This window comes from Patagioenas fasciata, chromosome 1, assembly GCF_037038585.1.
Source record: "Patagioenas fasciata isolate bPatFas1 chromosome 1, bPatFas1.hap1, whole genome shotgun sequence".
Lineage (NCBI taxonomy): Eukaryota > Metazoa > Chordata > Aves > Columbiformes > Columbidae > Patagioenas > Patagioenas fasciata.
The window spans coordinates 82,400,238-82,426,107 of record NC_092520.1 but is presented as its reverse complement, the minus strand read 5'-3'; the positions used below and the strand labels follow the sequence as shown (position 1 = coordinate 82,426,107).

General features: G+C 35.7%; 1 protein-coding gene across 5 annotated transcripts in view; it reads left to right on the top strand.

The window, feature by feature from the left end:
• Positions 1-25,870, top strand: part of GBE1 (1,4-alpha-glucan branching enzyme 1) — a 157,769-nt gene that overhangs the window by 45,944 nt on the left and 85,955 nt on the right. For all 5 annotated transcript variants that reach the window (XM_071809839.1, XM_071809837.1, XM_071809831.1 and 2 more), the window contains exons 3-7: positions 1,442-1,557; positions 18,792-18,917; positions 21,135-21,270; positions 23,548-23,638; positions 24,797-25,006. In XM_071809839.1, coding sequence (XP_071665940.1) covers positions 1,442-1,557; positions 18,792-18,917; positions 21,135-21,270; positions 23,548-23,638; positions 24,797-25,006 — 679 coding nt within the window. The remainder of the gene's footprint in view (positions 1-1,441; positions 1,558-18,791; positions 18,918-21,134; positions 21,271-23,547; positions 23,639-24,796; positions 25,007-25,870) is intronic.

Below are 25,870 nucleotides of genomic sequence, written 5' to 3'. Positions count from 1 at the left end.
TTTTGTCACATTGTCTAGCCTACTTAATTTGTGTCTTTCAGTTTTGTTCTTTAAAGATTGGCAGTTTTCAGGTTTAAACAACTCTGTAAGAGCAACTAGCAAGTTACTCTTAAAGCAGCTTAGTCTTTCTCTGAAACTTTGAAGGCACCCATATTTTGTTGCACAGTAGATGATCCTGCTCCAATGGCATTTTTGAATTGCTTTTAACCCTGGCTACCATGTTTTGTAGCAATATTGTTTTGTACTATCTTAAACTAGTCATAGTACTACAGTTTAGGTGTGGACAGTTTGTTAGCTGTTACAGAATGCCTGCCTAAGATCACACACTGCACCTCCTATAAACTGGGCACTGAAAACTGCTTATTTCTCTTTAATTGAGGTGTAAGCTGCCTCATTGGCGTGGGTTTTTTTTGTTTGTTATTTTAATTACAGGGCATGGTATGCAAAAATATTAGCATGAAGGAAGGTTAGCCTGTGTTGCTTTAATGTCTTGCAGTTCAGTTTTCTGACTGTTCTCTTGCTAGCTTAGGAGTCTTTGCCTTAAACTGTGTGAGATAGATGTGTTTCAAGGCAAAAAATAAAAAAAGTAGTAATTGTCAAACTTGGCTTCCTACTTCCTTCTAGGTTAGAAATTATTACATTGCATAAATCTGTCTGTTCAGAAGCTTTATATTCGGTCTTGTTCATATGAGTTAGCCTTGAACACACAAGATCTTCTTGGCAGTTGTTTTTTCAATTGGCCATGTCGTAATGACCAACCTTGCATGTCTCCAGTGCTCAGTGGATCCTGACTGTGTTGTTATTTTCTGGTATTGTGTGGTTTCCACTGCTGCTAAGTTTGTCTGCAATTTCCCCTTTCTTTTTCCTATTATATACACTTAATGAGTGTTATTAATAGAACATCAGCTTAGAGGCAGTGTTGCATGTGTGTCCAAACGTGGTTTCTGCATTCAATTTATGAAGATGGGCTTTAGTTACATTTTGTCCAAACTCACTTCCCCTCTCCATGATCAACAGATGCTAATTATTTTTTCCCATATTATTATAATAAATATTTCTGCTGACTTGTTTAGGATGTGCATTTTTTGGCTTTAATTCTACATTAAGCGTTACTTTTCAGGCATTAGTTTTCATACCACCACGACTTTGTGGTATTAAAGTCAGTGTTTTTTTGCTGCAGAGGAGGTGGTTATTTTTACTTTGATCAAAGAATGTTAACTAGAAATAATCATTGTAAATTAGAATTTGAATATGTTTCCCAGTGAAAATCTCATATTTTATTGAACCTCTTTTGAATGTGTATGGTGGTATCAGATACAAAAGTATTTGTGTCTGCTGGTACTGAGGTTTTAGTCTGATAAAGATGGAACACACTAACTTTTTAATTGTAGTTGGACACATTTTAAGATAAATATGCTTAATGTTATTTCTAAAATTGCAGATGGCTGGAATCCGTTTTCTCATCCATATAAGAAGATGGAGTATGGGAAGTGGGAGTTGTTCATTCCACCTGGACAAGATGGTTATCCTCCTGTGCCCCATGGATCAAAGCTAAAGGTGCTGGTTCTAGACTTAGTCCAATTCTTGTAATACTTCTTATTTTATTGTCCTTTTTGTTTTCTTTTAAATATCTTTCTTCTTTTAATTGTTATAAGAATCAGAATCAGCTGACCTGCTTGTGCAAAGTGACTCAATGAGTGAAACATTAACATCTAACTGTGAGATGCTTAGGAACAGGCAAAAGTGGCTGAAGTGTGGATAATAGTGTATTGTATCATGCTATAACACGAAAACAGTATTTACATATTGATGCTTTGAAAAATAAGAATCAAGTAATGTATAGATAAATTATTTCTGTATTTGATGCAACTACTCGACTTTATGATCCTATTCAAATCTCAATGCCTTGGTAATTTTGTTACCATTTTAGCCATAGCCCTTCAGGTGATCTTTTTGTGTTGCTTTAGTGGTACATGCCTATCATTTAGCAATCAAGAGAATTGAGCAGTAGGCTTAGATTCAGGGAAAACTTTGTTATTTTATCAATTCTATTTTTTGAGCATCCATGAGCATAAAATGTTTCCTCAAGAATTTAGCAGAAAATTTCTTTGAGTTGTCAAATGCCATGGTTGTTATGCTTAGTGCAGATATATGTCATGACAGCTAAATATCACTAGGGTTTCGTATCTCTGGGTGAATACTGATTTTAGTCACAGATGTACTTCTGAGAGTGTAAGTTGTTGCAGTCAGAGCTTGAGTTCCAGAAACATCGGATGGTAAGTGGGGACAGTAATGAGTAGGTAAGGAAAAAAATGTACTGAAATGATCTGTAGATACATTCCTGTGTAGCCTCATGTAAGTGTTCCTGCTTCGGCAGGGGGATTGGACTAGATGAGCTCTTGAGGTCCCTTCTAGTCCCTAACATTCTGTGATTCTGTGTCTAGGAAAACAAGGAAACGGAGACAATTTGTATAATGCTAGTATATTTTCAGAGCTCCAATCGACTAAACTAACACACTGAAAAAATCCTATTTTTTCTGCTGAAAATCAGCCTTAGGTAAACACAGAATCTGCTGAAACGAAGATATATATAAATGCTCTGGAAATGCTTACTCAATGTGTGTGTTTATCTCAATGCTTTTTGTTATGGCCTCTGAAATTATTCCAGTAATAAATATGGATAAATTGAAATTTAAGAATAATCATTCAGGGATGAGAAAGCTGGTTTTATTTTACAGAGCAGGAAAGAAAACAGCTGTCTGCAACTCACAAATACAGTGATTATGCAGTGATGTATGAGATTGCAGAATGGTAACTAATAATGTCCATGGTTTTGAGATGTAAGTAGGTTAGATTTTTTGATCGTTGCTAAATTTACCTTTCTTTGTTGTATTTAGAAAACTATTGAGCTCACCTGCTGTAGAATATGATATGCTTAGTGTAGAGATAAGAGGTGTGTATGATGAGGAGTGCTGATAATTATTAACATAATAGTAAAAAGCATATAAACACATTTGGAAAACCTTAAGGTTATTTTTGTCTGTCTACCTATGTGATAACTGGTCGTCTCTCCTATTTTTGAATTATGGGTCTTTATAGTACTTTCTCTATTTCTGTTCACCATTTTATTTGAAATACAAACTCCATAAAGCAGAGGCTGCATTGTGCATGATTTGTTTAGTATGCAGAATTTTTGACTGCTGATTACTCTTGGTGCTGTTGTACTAGTTGAGATGATTTGCTGTAGTTCTATAGTTGCTCTGAGTCTGAAAAGCCATGAGACTCTTCCTTGCACATCAGAATGTGAGTTTGTTTTCCTTTTTAAATTTTAGGGTTTTTTTTTACCCTGCCACCTGTGAGGTAGATCTGCTTTTGAGTGTGTATATTCTTGTCTTCAAAAGATTTAGAAACTCGACTCACAAGTGTACATAATAACAATTGATTACTTTGTCCATATGAAATTACTTCCAGGCTCAACTGCAACTTTGCCTAATAATCATAGAATCACAGAATGGTTTGGGTTGGAAGGGACCTTCAAAGGTCATCTAGTCCAACATACCTGCCATAAGCAGGGACATCTTCAACTAGATCAGGTTACTCAGAGCCCTGTCCAGCCTGGCCTTGAATGTCTCCAGGGATGGGGCATCTACCACCTCTCTGGGCAACCGGTGCCAGTGTTTCACTGCCCTCAGTGTAAAAAAAAAAAAAAAAAAAAAAAAAAAAAAAATCACTTTTGTGACACTTTGTTTCTGTTCCGTAGCACCTACACAACTGCATCTAACACATCACGTGTACTTTTAATGTATTTGGATGATATAACTAACGTGGAAAAAAGTCTCCAATTAAGGTACTACTGAAATGGTTTATTTGTCACAGGAGCTGGAATGTGCTTGGAATATTCCACGTGATAGGCATATACAGTAACCCATATGCTACAGCTTTTTATCCTTTCTCATCCCACTAATGGATTCAGAAAGCTGCTGCTTGTCTGTAAGTTTTCTTCAAACTACATGGTTCTGTTAAATTATGATTGTTCATAAATCCGTGTATTTTTGAGAACACAAGGATTCGTGTGGTAGAGCATAGTTTTGCAGTTCTGTAGAAGCTGGAATATTGGTTTGTCTGTAGCTGAAAATGACTATGCAGATTGCAGAGCTAATGTAGAACCACACAGGCGCTGTTGGCTGTGCGCTAGACTAGGCAACAACACTTTGTTTTTAGTAATGAAGGTATCCCTCTTTTGCTTTACTGAAGAAGCATAAAGGAATATCATGTTTTAAAGTTTCTTTTATCAATATTATTCTTAAGTATTTAAGTTGAAATAGTCTACTTTAGACATTCAGGTAGTGATTTGATTAATCTGCTAGGGTGAAAAAAGTCTCTTCCAGGTCCTTATCTTTAGTTTCTGTCTACACTGTTTTCATCTTTAGTTCTACACAGGCAAATGCCAAGTTCTGAAATGGTGACAAGGTCATTCCTTTTAAATAAGTAATTTCTAAGCCAGACTGGGAAATGGATGGATTGTTGCTGGTGACACTAATTTAGATCAGGTCACAAAATATTTTTGTAGGAAAATAAATGAGGAGCAGAGGTCAAATGTTTGCCTTTTTTCAATAGTAGTAGACTGTCTACTGTAGCTCTTCAGGCAGTCTTCTCATAAGTAAATATAAGCATTGAAGAAGGGGAGTAATTAAAAAACCTGCTATAAATCTTCAAATACATTTCTGATACATTTCAGTGTGAAGGGACAGATGCTTATAATAGTTGAGTGACTCCCTTGTGGATTATGAAATCCATCTACAAAATAAGGTTACCTGCTAGAAAAGGACACTTTTTTCTTTCTTCCATGGATTAGTGAGAAGCTTAGAGTGAGTTAAGTGAATAAATATGATTGCCATTGTGATTGTGGTGTTTATTTTTATTTCTTTAACTTCTGATGGATGTTGTAAACTGAGCACAGAGTAAAAAGCAACAAAAAAAAGCCCTTCGTGCTTTAATAAATTAAGCCTCCTTACCTCTTTTTTATTCTAGTGAGGGTAGTTTGATAACCAAAGCTTCTTTAAACTTTAACATGTTTGTCATTCTAACAGTGATGGCAATTGTGGGGCAAGTGTACTTACCTTAGTTAATGGCTGAAAAATTTTCCTTCATTGCCAGAGTGTTCTTAATTACCTTTTCACAGTATACAGCAAGCTTTTAGAAAACCAGTGTGGATAGGCTTTCTTAACAGATCTTGTCATGTGTTTTGATATGCACATGGGAGTTTAATCAGTGTTCCACTTTGTTCCTTTATGGTTTATTTATAAATGAGTTTTATAACTGCTTAAAAATACCTGTAAATTAAGTTTTCACTGTAGTCTGTAAGATCCCAATTTTGAAATAGTATCAGTGGAGTTTAGGAGTGGGGACAGTATTGATAATAAATGAGATCTCAATATCTGCAGTGGGTACCTTGTTTAATATTTGTTGTAGGAATGCCAAGGAACAACACAGAAGAAAGCAGAACTATTGAAAGATAGAGGCTAATAAGAATTCAAACCTAGATTAAAAGTTCCAGATTCATGGTCAATGATCAAGTTCCAAAAAGCTTTCACACAGCTGAATAAGAAAAAATGGTAAGATCAGTACTTCCAAAATATTGGCAATTATGACTGAGCTATCTGTTGCCCTGGAACATTGAATAGAAGGAGATCTGTGCAGTGGAACCACTAAGTTTTCTTCCATGAGCTGGAGAGGATATACTAAAATACTAGTAAGTGTTCAGCTTTCTAGTAGTGACAATAGATCTGTGATTTCTGGAATGATTTGACAGAACAAGAGTTTTATATACTAATAAATGTATCTGACAATATGCTGGGTAAATGCATGAAATTATAACACTATGCAACTAAATATCACTTGTACGTTCTTGCAACTAGTTTAATGTGATTCTGGCTTATTTCTCTTGAGTTATGGAGGTAAGAGTCAGGATGGCTGACATGCCTCTGTAAAGCAGCTTTTACCAAGAACAAGGTAAAGATGAAGAGGTCGTCTGTAAAATATCAGTTACTAATTTTTTTTGTTTCTTATTACATTTTTGAAGCCATATGAGTTAACTACAAATGGGTAGCTTTCTCAGACAGCTTTTGTGTAATAAAGTGTAGGTAGATAAAAAAAAAATAATCCTGGTTTGTAGTTAATTTTGCTTGGGTTTTAAGAGATCATTTCTAGGCACTGTAGCAGCCTTCATAATTTCTCTGTGTATGCTGGCATAACTAATCGCAAATTACTCAGGGAATAAATAACGTAAATTTTCCCTGGAAGGGTCACCTCAGAAAATGGTAGGAATGTTTTTAAAACTCTGTATGCCATAATTTGCTAAATCTATAGCCTTTCCTCCTTCACACACGTGTATCTGGAAATGTGTGCATATATATATATATATTTAAATGGTAAAAGGTATAGTTTTTTGAGGGCGTGTCTTGTAATGAGGTGATTAGGTTTGATATTTTCTGCACCTATTTACACTATATTCTTCTTTGATATTCCAGACTCTTGTATGTTTGAGTGTGTTTAGTGATTGCTGAACGGTAGTTAAAGGTGGCAAGGTCAATTCAAAATTGGGACTGACATGGATAAGTCACTTTGTCAATTTGTACAAAATATTTTACAAGATCACTACTGTTGGTTTTGAGTAGTTTTCCAGTCCAAATACATAAGCCTTTTTAATATTACAGGGTGCAAAGGAGGAACTACTGAGTCAGAATAGTAACAGATTAATCATGATTAGAAGGTAACTATTCATCCATACAGTTTTTACTACTGTATCCTATACTCCTAGTAGATCTGCATGCTCTGTGTTTAACTTGTAAACCTTGAAAAGGAATCAAATATGGTGAGCAGAGAGGTTAATCAGTGTCAGAGAACTACTGTTAGTGAAATTCATCAAGTGTAATTACTGTTGCTGATGAAGTAGATGGTGTTGCAGCTGACCTGACTGATGTGGAAGTCCAGCAGCAGAGCATCAGGCAGGCTTTGAGTTCAGGTCTCATGAATGTCAAGCACTTTGCAGTCAAAATGTGAAGGCGATTTTAATGAGAATGTGAAAACCCAGGAAACTTTTTAATAATTGGATAACAAGCTGGTGGTTAGGATGCTAGGTATAGAAGTGTTAAAGATGTGGTGAGTTTTCTGTAACATAAGATGTAAAAAGGTTCTGGGCAGTAAGATAGCTGTTAGAAAGGGAGTCCCAGGTATCCCTAGCAAAGCTATGAAACTTTATTTGAATGGGAAACTTCCTGTAGAAGTGTTCACTGGTTTCTTATGGGTAAAGATATAAATACTTCTAATGTTTCTTGTTTTCAGGCTAGCTGAGGGGACAAGGAATATCGTAGCCTCTCATAAGTTCAATTTCACCTAAATTTTGTCTTAAGTGGTCTGTAGGATGGAAAAAAAAAATATCACCAGGTCCACAGAGTTGAAGAGTAAATGAAGCAAACATTCTGCAGCATAGCAATGTGTAACTTGTATTCAAGAAGGAGCTGATATGACATTCCTGCCATTTTTAACTTTAGGGAACAGGATTTAAGTCATCTAGCATATACAGTTCTAGACATCAGTGGTGCTGAATGGAAAGTAAAGCATTAGTTAAATCTATGGCAATACCCTCCCTGTTTCATTGCTTGATTGTGAGCCATGACCCTTCAGCAAGTTGTCATAGACTTCTGTGGGTTACAGGTGATGTTTAGTAGCAGGAAGAGTTGCTGTCTCTTTGGGAGGTTAATGATCTCTGGACTTTGCCTGTTTGAATTTGGTAAACAATGTGCAACTACTTGTGGACTCATAGGAGAGCTTGTAGCAATGACAAAGAATTGTAATGCAACAGGCTGTTGCTCTTTGAAGCCTTTGCTTGCAGACTGAGCTCAGTACTTCAGAATTATGTTCGGTTCTTTTGGCAGGCTTAGTTCTCCTGTGATTTGACGATTGCACTATTCTTTAGGAGGTTTTGCCATTTAAAAATATTTTCCTTTTGGTTTATCCATACAGAAGACTAATTGTTTCAATTTATATGAAGTATGTGTTAAAACAAAATGTGTTTTTTCTTTTTTAGAGGTAAAGGGAGAGAATTTTTAAAGAAGACAGTGTCTTGAAATGGAATTTAAAGTCAGAACCCATGTTAAGTATATATGAATGTGGCTGTGGTTTTTGGGAGAATGGTTTATGTTTAGAAGATAGGGTTACTAGTTAGGTAAGGCTTCTGACACTCTTCTCAGTGTGACTTGCTGGTACGTACTTCCAAATTTTCAGCTGTAATTGTCTGTAATGTTAGGAGAAGATTATAGTTCAAGGAGAAAGTGGAAAATATGACAGCCTTCAGAAAGAGGGAGGACATCACAGTTCTCTGCACTTTATTATCCACAAAAAAGAGTGTCACCTACAGTGTTAGAGACTCTGCAGTTTTTGAGCAGGGAGACAACAGCAACAGGAGGGACAGTGGAAGGCCCATTTGGGGCTGTAGGCTACCCCACTTATAAGATGCTGTGGGAGTTTGTCACAGGAAGCAGAGGTGTTGAGCACGTCTCCAAAAGACGTTTTGCTGTCAGTTAGAAGCAGCCGTGAATGGGAACATCAAACAGTAAGAGTGCTGTGCCGCAGCTGCCCAACCGCAAGGTGCATTATGCAGCAGTTGTTCTTCATACAAACACTTAATAGTTGAGGATAAGTAATACTTAATGCTTGGGTGCCCCTATTACATACTTCAACAGCTTCTTTTCTAGTTGACATGGCTTGAAACAACTCTAATAAGTTACACATATTACACTTATGTGTGTAATGTGCTTTTCAAACTGTGCTCTCCTACCTCAAGCCTCTCAGTTCTGTAATACATATATGAATACTTCTATATTATGCATACAACTTTTTATAGTCTTTGAGTTGCATCACTGGTGTTTTGTAACTTGATTCTAGTTAAGTCACAGTGGGGAAAAAAGTATTTCTTGAACTATGTATTGTGTGGATTCTGGTTTTGCTTTGACTTATATTAATCTGATTTTCAAAAAGGTTTTCAAAATCTGGATTCTCGGCTGAAAGAAAAGTTTGAATCCTGTCCTGCAGCACAGATACAAGTGGTATTTTTAAAAACTAAACTGGTTGTCTCTCAATACCTAAAATGCTGTCTTTTTGTAGCTAATACTTATAAAGCGTATTATTTCTTCCTGTCAAAATCCGTGGACATATAGGATAGTTCATGGTGATTAAACCAAGTATTGTCTTTACACTTGTACCTGTTTGAAATCTATTGGGTTTGTTTCCATATGATATTGCTTTTAACAACTCTCTTATGGTTTTCTGGATTTTAACAGTTTGTTTTTCCTATGGTATTTTTATCTCTGTCTACACAGAAGTTTTTATAATACTAGGCTGGTCTCCATATTTTGAAGTTTTTTTATATTAAAATAGATAATATAGTATTTTTGGTAGTTTTTGTTAGTATTTGCTAATTGCTCTGAGTTTTCTAAGAGAAGCATGGAATGGAAAAAAGACCAAAAGCTTTCCTTTTTAAGCTGATCTAGTAAACCAGTTACACATTTTTTTTTTGGATTATTCACTGCAATTGAAATGCTTAATTCAGAAATGGAGCTATATCTCCCTCTTTTGGAAAATCAAGGCATGACTTCATGACTTGCATTTTGAAGATAGGCTTTTGATTCTTTCATATTTTGATTTTTTAAAATATATTTTCTTTCATCGGGTGAGAAGGGGAAAGAAGGGAGAATTGTGAACAAATATTTAATATCCCTAATAAGTTTAGAGTCTAATAGCTGGTGTGATTATTTATTTATAAAAAAATAATCTGCGTAGCAAATAGACCCCTCTCCTATTGGCTTCTGAACTGCACAGATTCCTCTGCAGAACTTTGGTAAATGTATAAACTACCTGAGAACTATTACTAGGTGTCTAGTAGCTAAGGAGTATTGTTTTCAGTATTTGGTTTAAATGCTTGTCCCTTTAGGAGATTTCTTTGCCAGAAAATTGTTTGGAAAGAAAAAAAAAGGAAACACAACAACAACAATCACTGCAACAAACAATGGAGATCACTTTGTATTAATTGATTTTTGACTGTGATCATAAATTGATGAGGAAAAAAAAAATTGGAGAGAGGGAGACTTAGAGTAATATGACTAGAGTGTTTTATTACTTTTTCCTTCTCGTGCAACTGATCTGCAGTTTATGGAGAACAGCCTGGCAGAAGCAACACCCTGTCCATTCTTTCCAAAACTTCAAGGTTTATACTCAATTCACTTCTCAGTAATAACTTGACTGCAAGCACCTTGACATATACACGTGATTAATTGGTTATTTGGAGCACTAGGAACAGACTGTGGTAAAGTTTTACAGTGGAAGGTGAACTCTGTAAATATCTGTTTTCCATGCCTCCTTTCCCACTTATTTGGGTGGAGGGTCCATTTGAGATGGTACTCCTGGCTTAGGGGAAGCTGAACTGTTGAGCAACTGATCCCTCTTCCTCCTTACTGTCTCTCCTGAGCTTCATTAGGCAGGGCTGTGCAGTAGCAAGAAGAAATAGGTACTAGTGAAGAGGCTGTGTTTGCTTCCTCATTCCTCGCCTTCTATTTCTGAGGCTATTAAAGAGGAAAATGTTTTATCTAGTCTCTAAAATCTGTCAGGTTGAATGAGACAGTTCCTGAATAAAGCTTTTAACACTGCTGTTCTATCCCCATTTTTTTTGTCAGGCTTTTGTATTTTTATCTAAATCTTTTTTAAACCAAACTGTGTCATGCAAGGAACTCTGAATTTTGGTCCTGGGTTCTACAGCAAGTTACATTACCTTATCAAAAATTGTTCTGCTGTGCTCCCATGTATTAAAAAACCAAACATACAAAACCATTGCCTCTAGATTCTAGTGCTTGTCTCACAAGCCAGTATGACCTGTAGAAATAGAATGGTAGCAGTTGCCCTGTGGTTTTCTGTGGGTGTGTGTGCGGAAGACAGGACAGGTGATGTGATTTTATTTACTTCTGTAAATGGCCTCAATTTATGTCATCCACTGGCAAAAGATCATCAGAACTGTGTATTCTATCCTGGTATTTTCAACCTGCAGTAAAAGTTCTCTATTTCTGTAGCAACTTGAGGGGGTTGAGGAAAGGATGAACAATTTAAGAAAAAATAAATATGATCTCATAGCAGGATGGTATTAGTCACTTGAATGCAGGAACCGAGTTTGAAAATGAACTATATTTATGAAATGGAATCTAAGACCAAGTTTTCTTAAAGCAGTAATGTGTCCTAAGTATAAAGTTCTGGAGAGATTAATTGGTTCAGATTCTTTTGTATTTTTGTAAACTTGTAATTCATTCTCTCAGTTACCCTATTTTTTCTAAAGTAAAAATGAAAACTTTGTCTACAGTACTATACTAAAAAAGATATTTGTGTACAAATAGTTGTTTTCCTTCCCTATGCGCTCTTAAACCAACTGAGGAAGGGAAATACCTTGATGTTTAATTTCTAATAAATTTCATGTAGTGGGAAAACCTGGTTATGTTGTTGCAACATCTAACCCAAGCTTCCTAGAAACTCTGTAAGACCTGACTCTGTCATGCTTTTAGGTCTTGGGTTGAACTGACTTTCAGATGAGGTGCATGTCACTTGAGGTGGTATTTCCACCTATGTTCTTGTGGCTTTACACTTGGATAATCTTGTCTCGGAAATGAATGAATATGAAGCTAATGAAACACTGTAAATTGTAAAATATAGAAGTAATAGCTTATTGCCCTTATAAATAACAAGTCACTGAGATTTCCATATTTATATTAAGGCTAGTAAAGTCTCTCATTATGGCAGCTATTGTTGGTTTGATGGCCAATTTAATTTCATTGTTGTATTAAAAGCCACATATACCAACAATCATTCCAAGTGCTTTCAAGCTGTTAAAGTAATGAAATAATAATACAGTGTTTCATAGCAGTTTATTGGCTTGCATATATTCATCAGTTATCTAGTTATCACGCCCTCATTTTCTTTGCCATAACTCAAATATAAATGATAAACCACTATATAACAAATTTCCTGAACCACAAAATATCATTCTTAATTCTTGAAAAAAAAAAAAAGTCAGATGCTAGTTTTAAATTAAATACCTGAAAAATAAAGAATTATCAAGGCAGCATGGCTTATTTTTATTTCCAATGTTTGACTCTGTGTCATACAGAGGCAGATGACTTAGGGAATACCTCATAATTAAATAAAATGCTCACACATGAAATTAAAGTCAACTTTAGATGCAGGAACTGAAAGCTAAAGGAGCAAATGCTGGGCAAAGAAATTGTCTGTTCTTGTGTACGACTGTCATTTGAATTATTCTCCCACATTGTTCTGAAGATCTGTGTATGTGTCCACTGGAAGATGAGGTAGCTAAATGAAAGGGGTGGGAAGAGAAGATGAAGGGATGCAAACACAAAAAAGATAGAAAGGGCATAGTCATAAACATATTAATTTTAAATGTGAAGTTTTGTAGCCTGTGACTGCATAGTTTCATCTGTCATAACAACAGCACAACTGTATTAAACTCCATTTTACACATGGGTTTGCAGTTTATCTAAATTTGTATTTGTGACTAAACTTTTAGAAATGTCAGACTTTTTTAATAGATAATTTAAGAAAAATGTGTGGCTTTTCATGAAAAGACAACAAATTTTACTGGGTCACAGTAGGTTGAAAGTTGCCTGAACGTAAGTGCCAAGTTTTCCTTTCAGTACTCTGGGACATCCAGAAGGGGTTGGCAGATGTGCTGTAGCTGATATGGAAGGCTCATACTATTTTGGAAAGACAGAATAGTGGGATACTGAAAAGTTTTGAGGCTCTTGGGTGTCTCAGAAAATTGAGGCCACTTGTCCTGTGTTGGAAGCATCATTAAATTAAATGAAACCTATTTCAGCTTCTGAATTGCTGCAGCATGTTATTGCCTTTTCTGTACAGCACTAGACTGCCCTCAGAGTGATGGTTTCTTCTTAACTGTAATAAATTGCTTTTGAGAGTTTTAAACATTATCAAAACAGAGCTGTAAACACTGTACTTAGTTTTATCCGGAAGCTTACTCCCCATTTCATAAATTCCTTGTACTCTAGTTGGACTGACACGGAACACATTGTCACTTTGATACTAATGGTCTTGTGAGATTTAGGCCCTGCTTTGTCTTGCAGCAGTCCAGCATTTTAAAAATTGAAATTCACCTTTGCACACCAGTTCTTACATACTTTCAAAATCAGCCATTGTTCACTATACATTTGCTCTTATTACAACCATCTGTTTCAGTTTTTTCTGGTGATTTTTATTCACATCTGAAAGTTCTCACTTCAAAATTAATCACTTCAACAGTGCTGATGCCTTAAACCTTGGGTTACCAGGGCATCTTTTCACTACCTTGGGTGTACTTATTTCTGTATTACGCTGCACTAATTACAGTGGTCCCAGATGCTAAACTTAAAGTGTGCTGAACATTTCAGATGGAAATGTTGAAAATTCACCTAAAACCCCTGTGATGGAAAATACAAACAAAACACTTTTTTTTTTTTTTTAACCTTTACATATAGAAGATGAGGAGCTTATGTTAAACTCTTCACTTTTTGTTATTTTACAGTTGTTCTTATAGGAATTGTGTTTCTATGCCATGCCGATTTTTAGAATAAATTGACTTCTTAATGTGAAATTTTGAAGGATGTTTTCATTCTGTGTTTTTCTGACACTTGCTTATTTGTGTGAGGACATTTATTTACATGTACTTATACTGATATTTCACTTCAAATGTCACATGATTCTGGTTTCTAAGGTCATCAAGGAATTTGAGTTTTTACATATTTTGTGAATTTATTTACCATTCGAAGTGGGTGGGGGAACAAAAAAAACCACCCTATTCAGTTGAGTTGTTGAATCCTGAGTTAGATATTTCCAATGGGTAAGCCAGCATGAAAACTATGAGTAAGTAAGAAAATGACTTTGGTACGAAGTTCTAAATGTGAAATATATAACAGGTCAGCTGTTGTAAGAGACTCCCCATCTCTCCTCTTAGAAAAAGTGTTATGGTGCCCAAGTATTATGCAGTTTGATAGTAACATACTACTGGTTTATGTTTCTGACAAGTGTTTAGCGTAGGTGGAGTCAGGATCTCTTCATCTGTTTCCTGGTATTGTTTGTTTTTCTGTCATCCTGAATTTGGGCAGTATAAATTGAACTTTTGCTATGTTGACTTCTTTCTTCTTAAATTAGTTTGGCTTTTGCTTAATAGTTTGTTTTAAGCACGCAAACTGAGGAAGATGTATTATTTTTGCCTAGGAAGCTTGGATTTCCTTTTTCTCCTGCACTTGTCCTCTTGTTGGAGTGTTTTGTGTAATGATCAGCATTGCTTCTCTTCGATAATTTTATCATAGTTCATATTGGTAAGTGTTTAAAAAGTGACTTGAATCACAAAGCTGAAGAAAGCCAAGGGTAAGCCATAACGCAGGTACATAACTGTAATATAAAAAGATACTAATGACAAAGTGCTGTTTGGTACGTATTATGTGTATGTATATGCGTTCTTTAGAGAGAATGGTTGAGTTAAATAGAAAATGGAAACTCAGCTGTGAAATGTTGATGGGATAAGTGGTAGCTAGCTTAGGTTATGCATCATAACTTTAAAAATTAGTTGGAAATGTAAAATGAAAGAAAAGGCAAATTTGGAGCAAAACATGGTATTTGCTAATAAGACTCATAGTTATTTTGTCAAAAGCGTTGTATGATGACTATATTCAATATTATTTATGCCTATATATAACCTGCAGCTGCAGGTGCAGAACATACATGGCAGCTACTTTTTATATCTGAACACTGCAGAAAATGGGCCACAAGAAATAGTTTGGGGTGAGTGGAGCGAGAATTGTTTATCTGTCTTTCAGTTTTGCATATGTGCTTTGTATTGTTACCCCTTTTATTACAACTTTTTTTTTTTTTCCCATCTGTAATTGTTTCAAGAAATGGCAAAGTGAATAAGGGAATGAAAGCTGTTGGACTGTTGCCTTTAGAGTTATTTTTGTCAGACTTGGGCTGAATTGCTGTTTGTTTTGGGCTGCCATTCAACTTTTGCAGTTTTGCTTATGCCTCAGCTCAACATGATTACGTGAGAGTTCTGTTTCAAGAGACTTTATAAAATGTTACTTGAAGTCTTTCTACTTGTAACTTTTCATCTACTGTCTACAATACTAGGAGAGAGGAATAGGAAGATGATTGAGTATAAAGCTTGGTAATTAAGGAAAAGAAAGATTCAGTACATGGGGTTCCCTTAAAACTAAGGAAAGGGTTAAGCAAGCATAGGAAATGAGAATTGAAATCATTAGGGATCACATGATAGAGGTCTAAGGAAGCTATGTTGACAGTGTGCTTGTGAACCAGAGAAGAATGCGATTGAACTTTACCAGCTTTAAGTGTAGTAATCATTCTTTTTATGGGTTAACTGTGTTCCTTTTGACTATGCTTTCCCTGTGCACAGCACATGATGTTCAAAAATGAGAGCAGCACATGCAGAAAACTGAGAATTCTACTGTTACATTCAGGTTCAACCAAATACAACCATGGCTGGATATATATGGAAAATATTCCTTGTATACTGTGAAGAAAGCAACAAATACACTTTCTTTCCCCCCACTTTTTTAGATATTTTTCTGACATTTGCATGGTTACATTTTATGATTTCAAGTGTGGATGTGTTTTTTTTCTCTAAAGCATGAGAGGTTTATATCTTTGCATAATAAAACTGAAAGTTGAGTTGTTCTAAAATAAAAACTTAAACCAGAAATGGTTTAGACTGTGAACCTTAAAACAGAGTCTGTTTAGACTGTTAAGTATGTAAACCCAGCTTTTGCAGGAAATGGTAGATCAGCATCACCTGTTTATGGCTCTACATTGTCGCTCTTATATGTGAGAAATACATATATGCCTCTGCTTCTCAGGAGTTTTATTATTAGCTATTAGAATTCTGGCTGTGAAAGTTGGTAGAAACTCTTACAAGTTCCCATAAAGGTCCCTCAGTCCCTGATAAGTCTTATGAAGAAACTTGACCTGATAGATGCTTTGAATAAAAACAAAAATAGTACTTAATTAAAATGGCTTCTGGAAAACTGGTCAATCAAGTGCACTGATGCCTTGGGACTGAGGAAATGTGGTCAATTTGAATAACTATGGAACAACAGAAGTTCTTACTTGATTTCAGATGGATGGAATGCAGAGATATTGTTAATGCACATAACAATGATAGGACAAGGGGCAATGGGATCAAGCTGGAACACAAGAGGTTCCACTTAAATTTGAGAAAGAACTTCTCAGTGAGGGTGACAGAGCACTGGAACAGGCTGCCCAGGGAGGTTGTGGAGTCTCCTTCCCTGGAAACATTCAAAGCCCGCCTGGACACATTCCTGTGCGACCTCACCTAGACGTTCCTGCTCCAGCAGGGGGATTGGACTAGATGATCTTTTGAGGTCCCTTCCAATCCCAAACATACTGTGATACTGGGATGTGGCGTAACTGTGAAAGTGTGGGCTAAGAAAGTGAAATAACTGGTTGCTCATTTACCTGTGTTTCTAATATCTGTTTTTCTCAAGCCTTTAATGGATTAAATTAAAAGAATATGCATGACTGGTTTCAGTATTTCATAATAAATTTTTTCTCCTTCTGGTAGCATCTTTGGATTAAACCAGTACTACATCTAATTAAATAATGTTCTGAATTTAGATTAATTGCCTCATATTTCTGAAAATAAAATATGCCTACCCTTCATAAGCCTGAATTATGCTAGAATATTAGAGAAAAAGGTATGCTAACGTAAGTAGCTAGGTATGCTTATCATACGCAGTGTTTCTGTGATGGGTAAATTGGGACAGATTAATAAAACAAGCAATAGCATCATTGAAGTGTGATATCAGAATGAAGAGAGAATTTTTATTATTTTAATAGCAACTTGCAAATTGTCAATGCTATCAACCAGGAATCTCTTCATAGTGTTGATATAATTTGTAAAAATATCCTTTTGGCCAGCTTTGCTAGCACAGTTGACAGAAGAAATTTTCCGTGCAACAGTACAGTGTTTTCAATAACTTTTTCTTAGTCTTTTTTTTTTTTAATTAGATGATTAATCTCAAAAAAATAATCAAACAAAAAACACAACAAACAAAAACTCAGATGCGCCCTCCCCCCCGCCTTTTGATTTGAGATTTCTTATGATGTTCAGAAATTTTCTTGCAACATAACACATCCCTCCCCACCCCCAAACCAAAAATGGAGTGAAGAATTTCAGGACTTCACTTGCTTGTACATCCCTGGCTTCTAAATCTGTGAACCTCTTGTATTAGTGTTTTAATGGCAGCTGAAATACCAAGTAAAACCAGAGTGATGCTGTTTCTTCTGCTGGGGGGAAGTGAGAGAGATGGAGTAGAGTTCTTTCTGCATCTCAAGAAGAAAGGCCTGACAACAACTGACTTCATAGGATAGGTGCTTTGATTTGACAGAATAAGAGAAGGAATACTGATAGTGAGCAAGTCACCTTCAAGCACAGAGGACTCTGCTGAAGTGTGTTATTAGCCAGTGTCCTGGTAGATTTCCCTGTGGTCTACAATGTGGAACAGATCCTGTCTTTGGAGAGAAGCTCTGCCTTTTGGTCATTCAAAGCAACCTCTGTTATGCTGAGGTGGCTGGGCTTGTCCTGCAGCCAAAGGACATGTGCAACACCACACAGACTTGTCATCCCTAGCTCCTAAACATGCAACACTCTCCTAGTCAGCAATGCTACCTTCCACCCCTTGGTTCTCAGACCCTTCTCCAAGAGTATTTTGTAAGTCACAGATTATATTAATTACTCAACAGAGCAGAGGTGGCCTGTTCAAGATCATCAACTCCTCAAATAAAATGTCTTCTGCAAGATCATGGTACAACATTATCCTAGTAATTATTTCAGTTTTGCTTTTGTTGTGAAAAAATTATAATACTCCAAAAGAACTCCTAGGTTTCTTGTGTTTGGTTACTCTTTCTTCTGAAGTTTTATGAGCTTGTTGAAGAAACTGAAAAGAATGGTCGTTTTTCATGTGATTGTGAAATAGAGGAAACCAAATATGGGATGGAAAACAATAATACTTAATGCCTTCATCATTCTAATGATACAATAAAGAGAAACTGAAAGGCAGCAGAAGAAACCCAGCAATTTAAATTTTACTCTTTCTTCTTGACCTGAAAATTGTCCTGTGTTTCTTCTGTTGATGTGTGGTTCTGGTCTATATGATATTGGTCAGGACTCACAGAGCATAGAAAATGAAAGGGAATTAAGTTATTAAAATCGGCTTACTAGATCGTTTACCAAGTAAACAAATGACATTTCTCATCCTGATGGCATTACACTGCATGTCTGTTTAAATTTGCAAGAACGTGGCAAAGAAATAGCAATGACAGGGCAAATTAGGGAACCTAACGGTAATCTATTTGGGAAGGTTCTTTCTCCCATTATTTATATCAAGCTTCCATATATATCTTCACCTTTCAGTTCCTGCTTGTGAGCATCATTCCTGTGTCTGGCATGCCTGGTTTACTATCCCTTTGCAAATCATCTCTGTGAACAGGGTCATTCTTTCTTCCCTGTCTTGACTTGCATTGTATATTTGTGTGTGTTCTTTAAATTAAATTTCTGTGTAGCGTACTATTTCATTCTTTGCTACGGTTTAGATAGGAGATGTTGTATGAATTATATGTGACTGCATGCATATGTTGCGGTTATTTTATAGGTGGTGATTCGTGCTCAAAACGGCGAACTCCTCTATCGTATTTCACCTTGGGCAAGATATGTAGTCCGTGATGAAGACAAAGTGAATTACGATTGGGTACATTGGAATCCACCACTGTCATATGTAGTAAGGCTCTCAACTATTATTTTCTAAAGGTGTATAAAACCGTGTATTGTGTCATCTTTGTATCTCTGTTTGGAAGAATAAAAAAAAACCAAACCACTGTTCCACAAAAAGAGGGTAACAAACTAGTTAAAATAGCTACTTGAGAAGTGAAGGGGTTTTATTCATGGCTTTGACAGAAACAAGTGATTTGATGGTGAAAGTTTTCAAGCTACTTTTTCGGTCTCCGATTCAATATATAAAGCCATAGAATCATAGAATAGAATTGAATAGTTTGGGTTGGAAGGGACATTTCAAGGTCATCTAGTCCAAGCTCCTGCAGTGAGCAGGGACATCTTCAACTAGATCAGGTTGCTCAGAGCCCCATCCAGCCTGGTCTTGAAAGTCTCTAGGGATGAGACACCTACCACCTCTCTAGGCAAGCTGTGCCAGTGTTTCACCACCCTCATTTTAAAAAAATTTCTTCCTCATGTCTAGGTTGAATTTCCCCTCCCACTTCAGTTTAAAACCATTACCCCTTGCCTGTCTAAAGAGACCCTGCTAAAAAGCATATCACCATATTTCTTACAGGCCCCTTTTAAGTACTGAAAGACTGCAATAAGGTCCCCCCGGAGCCTTCTCCAGGCTGAACAACCCCAACTCTCTCAGCTTGTCCTCATAGCAAAGATGTTCCAGCCCTCTGATCATCTTGGTGGCCTCCTCTGGACCCTCTCCAATGGGTCCATGTCTTTCCTGTACTGAGGGCTCCAGAGCTGGATGCAGAACTCCAGGTGGGGTCTCACCAGAGCAGAGGGGCAGAATCACCTCCCTCAACCTGTTGGCCATGCTCATTTTGATGGGGTTTGGGATACAATTGGTTTTCAGGGCTGCAAGAGCACATTGGTGGCTCATGTCCAGGTTTTCATCCACCAGTACCCTCAAGTTCTCCTCCATGGGGCTCCTCTCAATCCATTCACCCCCCAAATAACTACCTGTTAAAGTGATATATTAAACTTGCTTTCCCACATGCTAGGCAAGCTCAATTACTATTCCAAGAATAGGCACCTTCCTGGTACAGAGTATAGCAGGGAATTATCAGAATTGGGTTTAAGTATGTTAGCCCCAAATACACAGTTCAGTTCTCCAATAATAAGTCAGTGGCATATGGAGTCAGATAAAGCTTTCAGAATCAAGGTGCTTACACTCCAGTCAAATCCTAGTTTCACTGTATCAGGAAAATCTGTTTATTGATTTTAAAGCCCTCTTATTTCTCATGCACTGCTGTTAAGGGAGGAACACCTTTATATGATGTATGAAAAATATCTTGGGAGAGCATTCATAAACCACAGACTAAGTGCTGTTATTTCATATTGTTACACTTTTTGGTATTTTCACTATAAAATAGTATACAGTATTCTATATTAGAGATGCTGCAACCTCTGTTTTTAGTTAAATTTTAGCACCCACCTAAAATTATGAGGCATCTGCTTGGCAGAGAAAGGATAACTCACATGGAAAATCTATTAAAAAAAAAAAAAAAACAAACAACTTAGTCTAGAGTAACTTTCTTATTTTAAGTGTATAGTACATATGAATTTAGTGACCTAACCTGTGTCTGTGATGCTGTTTGATACCTAGATTACTCTACAAGAGAAGGGGAACGGGGTGGTAATTAAAAATGCATTGTTTTTTATGACCTGGAGTGAAAAGGAGGCAAGAACATTTAAGGTGCAGAGAAGGCCTTACTGAGACTTAAGTCAGGAAAAAAAATTTAGTCCTTTTATGAATAGGAGAGGTGCCCAGTGGAGATACAGGGAAGCAGCGTCAACCAGAGCTTATTTTCCTTCTTGTTGTCACTTGAATTTCTGTTCGCTGTTCACTTACATATGTGTTTTACTGGTTTTGTTATAACTTTTCTAAGTTTCACTTGAATATTAAACTAACAAATAGAATATAGAATCTTGTAACTTTTTCCTTTTTTTTGAGAGAGGAAAAGAAAATCCTTGGGAGAAAAATAGGTTTAAGCAGTAGTTTTCCTAATTTTCTTTTTCATGAACAATGTTAATTTGAAATAGACATTTAGTTTACAGTTTAGAATACTTAATTATTTCTGAAATGTTTGTGCTTTTGGAGGAGAGGAAAACAAACCAAACATTAAATTGTTTCATCTTGTGCAAATTGTCATTGTGACAACACTTCCAAGCTTTTGTATCCTAACGGCAACTATTTTTTTCCTTATAGCGTAAGCATCCTTCACCCAAGAGATTAAAAAGCCTAAGAATCTATGAATCTCATGTAGGGATTGCTTCCCCGGAAGGAAAAGTAGCTTCTTATAAAAACTTCACATACAATGTACTACCTAGAGTAAAGGATCTTGGTAAGTAATAATAGGGATACTTGCAAAGATAATTTGTGTGCTTGTTTTCTTATTAGAAAAGATAATGATCACATCTCTATACGTTTTTGTATTTTCAGATTACATGTGCTATAAAAACAGATTCTCAGAGGAACTAAAATTCTGAACAAGTGAAATCTATGGAAAAATTTTAAAAGGCTGAAATAGAATATGTAGGTTAAAATCCATTCCACAGATTTTTGAGTAAAATGCAATTGCTAAAGCCTGCATAAATGTTACAGGGCAATTTGCTTTTGGTGTGGTTTGCTTTCCACTTGAAAAAGTTCTCCTGACATAGTCTTTAGAAAATACTGTGTTCTTAATTGGTTCTATTTATGTATGTCTTGATTCTAAGGAAAGACAAAGTAGTTTCTGAATGGATTTTCTAAAAGAACCTCTAGTATATTGGAGGGGGTGTATGAAAGAAACAATTGGCATCATTATTTCAAGAAGCATAGCCAACCTGTTCACCTCAGTTTCTATTTGTTAATTATTTTTATTTCCTGTGGTGTTTTTGCACCATTTCTGTAATGGACAATATTAGAACTTGGTGACTGTTACTGCCCTGTGATAAAATATGGTTTGTTACACTCAACTATAAAATAATTGTGACATCCATGGCTGACAGCTCTGTTGTAGTTGTGCTTGTGCATTGTTTTGGTGGTGGTTTTTTTTTTTTTTTTTTTTTTTTAATTATTATTATTTGTCAGAATACCTGAAGAAGCTATAGATTTTTCTTGTAGGTTTACTTGTTGAGTCAGTGTTTCACAAAATGTGGCTTTTGCCCTTCAATAAATTTGAGCTTGCAGGTGAAATGAGGAAGTTTGCACATCTGGGGGCCCTCAACAAAAAGTAAATCTGGATTCTACATTACATAACTGTGACTCTTTCTTCAGTGCTGAAGAATTTTAGTCATTCCAGGAGGTTAATATGTATAACAGAATTATGAAAGCTTTCTGCTTTACCTACAATTTTTTCTTTGGGCAAAGGAAATGTCATGAAAAGGCAGATACAAAACAAAAGAAACAGCAAATTTAAATAGGTTATACATGTTTGTTCTTACATTAAATAAACATTGTGGGAATTAAGGGGTTTTTTTAAGGTATTTTTAAGGGGTATTAGATTTGGGTTTGGAATATCTTGTTAGGACAACCTTAAAGACATCAGTATGTAAGAATGCTAAGGTATTAATAGTTTGTAGAAATATGTGCATGACAAATAGCAAAATAAATAGCAAGCAAATCGGATGAGATTAATTGGATGCTGTGTTGCTGTTTATTTATAAAAATGCTGTAAATAAGAATAATTGCAATGCATATGAATTATAAAACAGCAGTGAATCTGACAAATTGCTGAACTTATGCCAGCTCTCTTCTAATAATAACAACCTTTTTATAGTTGCAAAATTTAAAAACAAAACCAGTGAAAAATAAACTACTGTCTTGTCTAAACTTAAGAATGAAATTAAGATTTTGGTTAAATAGTGAAGTGATGGTGGTGGGAGTCTCAACAGACCATAAATTAAATCTGAAGGTCATCCTTTGCTTTCAGTCTTCATTTGCTAGCTATCTGGGGCATTTATTCATTGATATTAAAGACAGCTTAGGTTAAGATGTGTGGAAAGTACTGTAGCTTCACTGTTAGTATATTGTTTTCCCTTTAGATTTCCCTTCCTTAATATTGCACTGAACTAACTGAGGTGATAGGATGGTGTGTCTGTCTCCTGCCCTCCTGTACTGCCTTGGTTCTTTGGTAAACTCAGAACAAAACCACATTGCTTCTGTGTCTTGTCTTTCTTGGAAGACTCTTGTAGAGGGGGAATGTAATCATTTAAGTTGAAAAAAAGTGTTTTTGAAGTGGTAATAAAAGATTCCATAGAGCATAAGGTACAGTACATGTAGCCAGTGACTACCCCCATGCCCCCGACTGTGAGTGTCAAAAGTGAAGCAGAGTTGCAGGACGTGCAGATGGGCATAGTTAATATTCCAAAGTTAAATTAAGTTTATATTTGTGTATCACTTATTACTTTCTAAATCAGAGATTCAATACACCTAGTTACATATAGATCACTTGACAAACTGACTCTTCCATTTTTAATGGAAGATCATGTAAGTATTAACTATTAAGTGGAAATTACTTCTTGAGACTCAATATTTAGTTGTTAATCATTGAGTTAGAAGCAGCTAAAAGGAGAGAAGTCTGGAATATATATGTTGTTAAGGCAGGGTGTTATTTGTTTTATTTCTTCTATTTTTATAGGATATAACTGTGTCCAGCTGATGGCTATTATGGAACATGCATACTATGCCAGTTTTGGTTATCAGGTCACAAGCTTCTTTGCAGCATCAAGGTAGGTTTAAATACTTCAGCATCTTCTCTGTTCTTTTACTTTACTCTCCATCCATTGAAATCAGTATGCCTGTACGTGTGTGTTTGCAAGTAGGTATTTTAGTGGAAAGAGAAAGTAATGGCTTAGGTATTTGCTCTGGCTTCCTCTTAAACCAGAAATCATTTGGACATGGCGATTGCCTCTTCTGTGAAGCACTTCTTTGAGGGTACACAGAGGTTATAAGTAACTTCAGCTGTCACAGCATATTCTGGCTAATTCAGTTTCATTTGTCTTTATGCATGGGTTTTGTGTTGTGGAATTCTTGGCAGTAACAAACACTATGTGTAAGTCATTCCCTTATGATAAACAGAACTGTATGCTACTTCTTCATAAGTAAACTTGATTAAAATCATGGCTCTGTTTGTTCTGTGGGAACTTTTTCCCCACTTGTTAACAGACTGTGCTTAGATTTGAGGCCTAGGGTTAAAATAGATGAAAAAAATATTCAGGTAATTGTTAACAAAATTATGATACACCTGAATGTTGTGATTTTTTTTTTTTTCTCTCATCTTGGTGAAGTTCAAGTGGCAACCGGGCTAAGTTTGTTTAGATAGACAGAAAATTTTAACTGACTTAATTAGTTGAAAGAAATGTGTGGTGGATACAGGAGACAAAAATACTTAAAAGCAAGTTGGAAAATAGTGTAGTACCTAGAACAAAAAACTAAGCAGGACAAGAGAAGATAGTATGCTTTGGGGACTTTCATGAATGTATTTTTTTTTAGTCATAATAGTTTATTTCAGTAATATAAATACATTCTTGTCTCTTACAAAGTAAGGAATCGTACAATATTAAATAGAAGCTTGAGGTTGTATATGTTGTCTTTTATACTGAATTTTGATGTATTAGCAGAGTAAAAGGGAAGAGTAAAACTTTGAAACTATTTTTGCAAAACATTGCATGCATGTAGGATGTAATTTTATAGTTAAAAATGTTTTAATTGTCAGGTTGTAATCAACAGCTGCTACTTAAGAGGCTGAGAAAATAAATTGCATACAACCGTAAACTAGATGATGAACAACTGCTGACTTTGATGTAGTTTTTATGAGTAATGTTTAGTATTGCCAGTTGAAGTTCAGATTGTACCACTCATAACACATTGCAATTTCATGCTGATAGCCGTTATGGAACTCCAGATGACCTGAAAGAAATGATAGACGTTGCTCACTCAATGGGAATCACTGTTCTGCTGGATGTTGTGCACAGCCATGCCTCAAAAAACTCTGAAGATGGTCTCAACAAATTCGATGGTACAGATTCTTGTTTCTTCCATTCTGGTCCTAGAGGAAATCATCAGCTCTGGGACAGCAGGCTCTTTGACTATGCGAAGTAAGTACAAAATGTCACTTTAGGTGTGTTAGTGGTAATTACTTCTTATCAGTTCTATTGAAACTACAGTGTTCACCAAACTAGAAAAGTCATTAGGGTTGTTCAACAGTTACAATATGCGGAATTAAATTCCTTTACTTGGCTGACTACTTAAAATCTAAGACTAATAGTATTTAGGATTTATTATTCTTCTGTCATCTATGCTGCATATGTACATATCATATACCATGTACATTGTATTTATTACATATAATTGTTATGTAGTTATATATTATTTATTTTAAAGTAGATTCAAGTATCTTTTATATAGATACCTATATTAATATTTATTATATAAGCATATGTTATATTTTATCAATTATTTTCTGTATTATAAAATAGAACAGATTTATATTTAATATGATATATAATATATTAGTATATTAATACTTTTGTATGTAAGGAATTAAAAAATAAGAAAAATATATAAATAACTGAAAGAATAAGAAAAGCTGAAGAAAACTTGCAAGCTCTGGAAATTATTGTCAAGCTGTCAGATTGCTGAAATGTAGGAAGGGTTTTTCCCTGGGATGGCTAACTCCATTCCAGAGAGCTTTCAGAAGTTGATCAATAGTTAATATAGAGCAGAGGTCATTTTCAGTAGGCAGTTTTAGGGACTCAGTTTGGGCACATTTAATTAATTAACCAGTGTAAATATAATGTGGGTCAAATTACATGTTAATGCCCGATGATGATTGGCATTTAGTATTGTTTATTCTGTATTCGTGAGGTATTGGGGGCAGTGGGATTTATCTTGTATGCGGAATGTTTCAATCGTTTAAATGGAGAAACAGGCACAGGCGGCCTTTTCATCTCCTCCTCCCG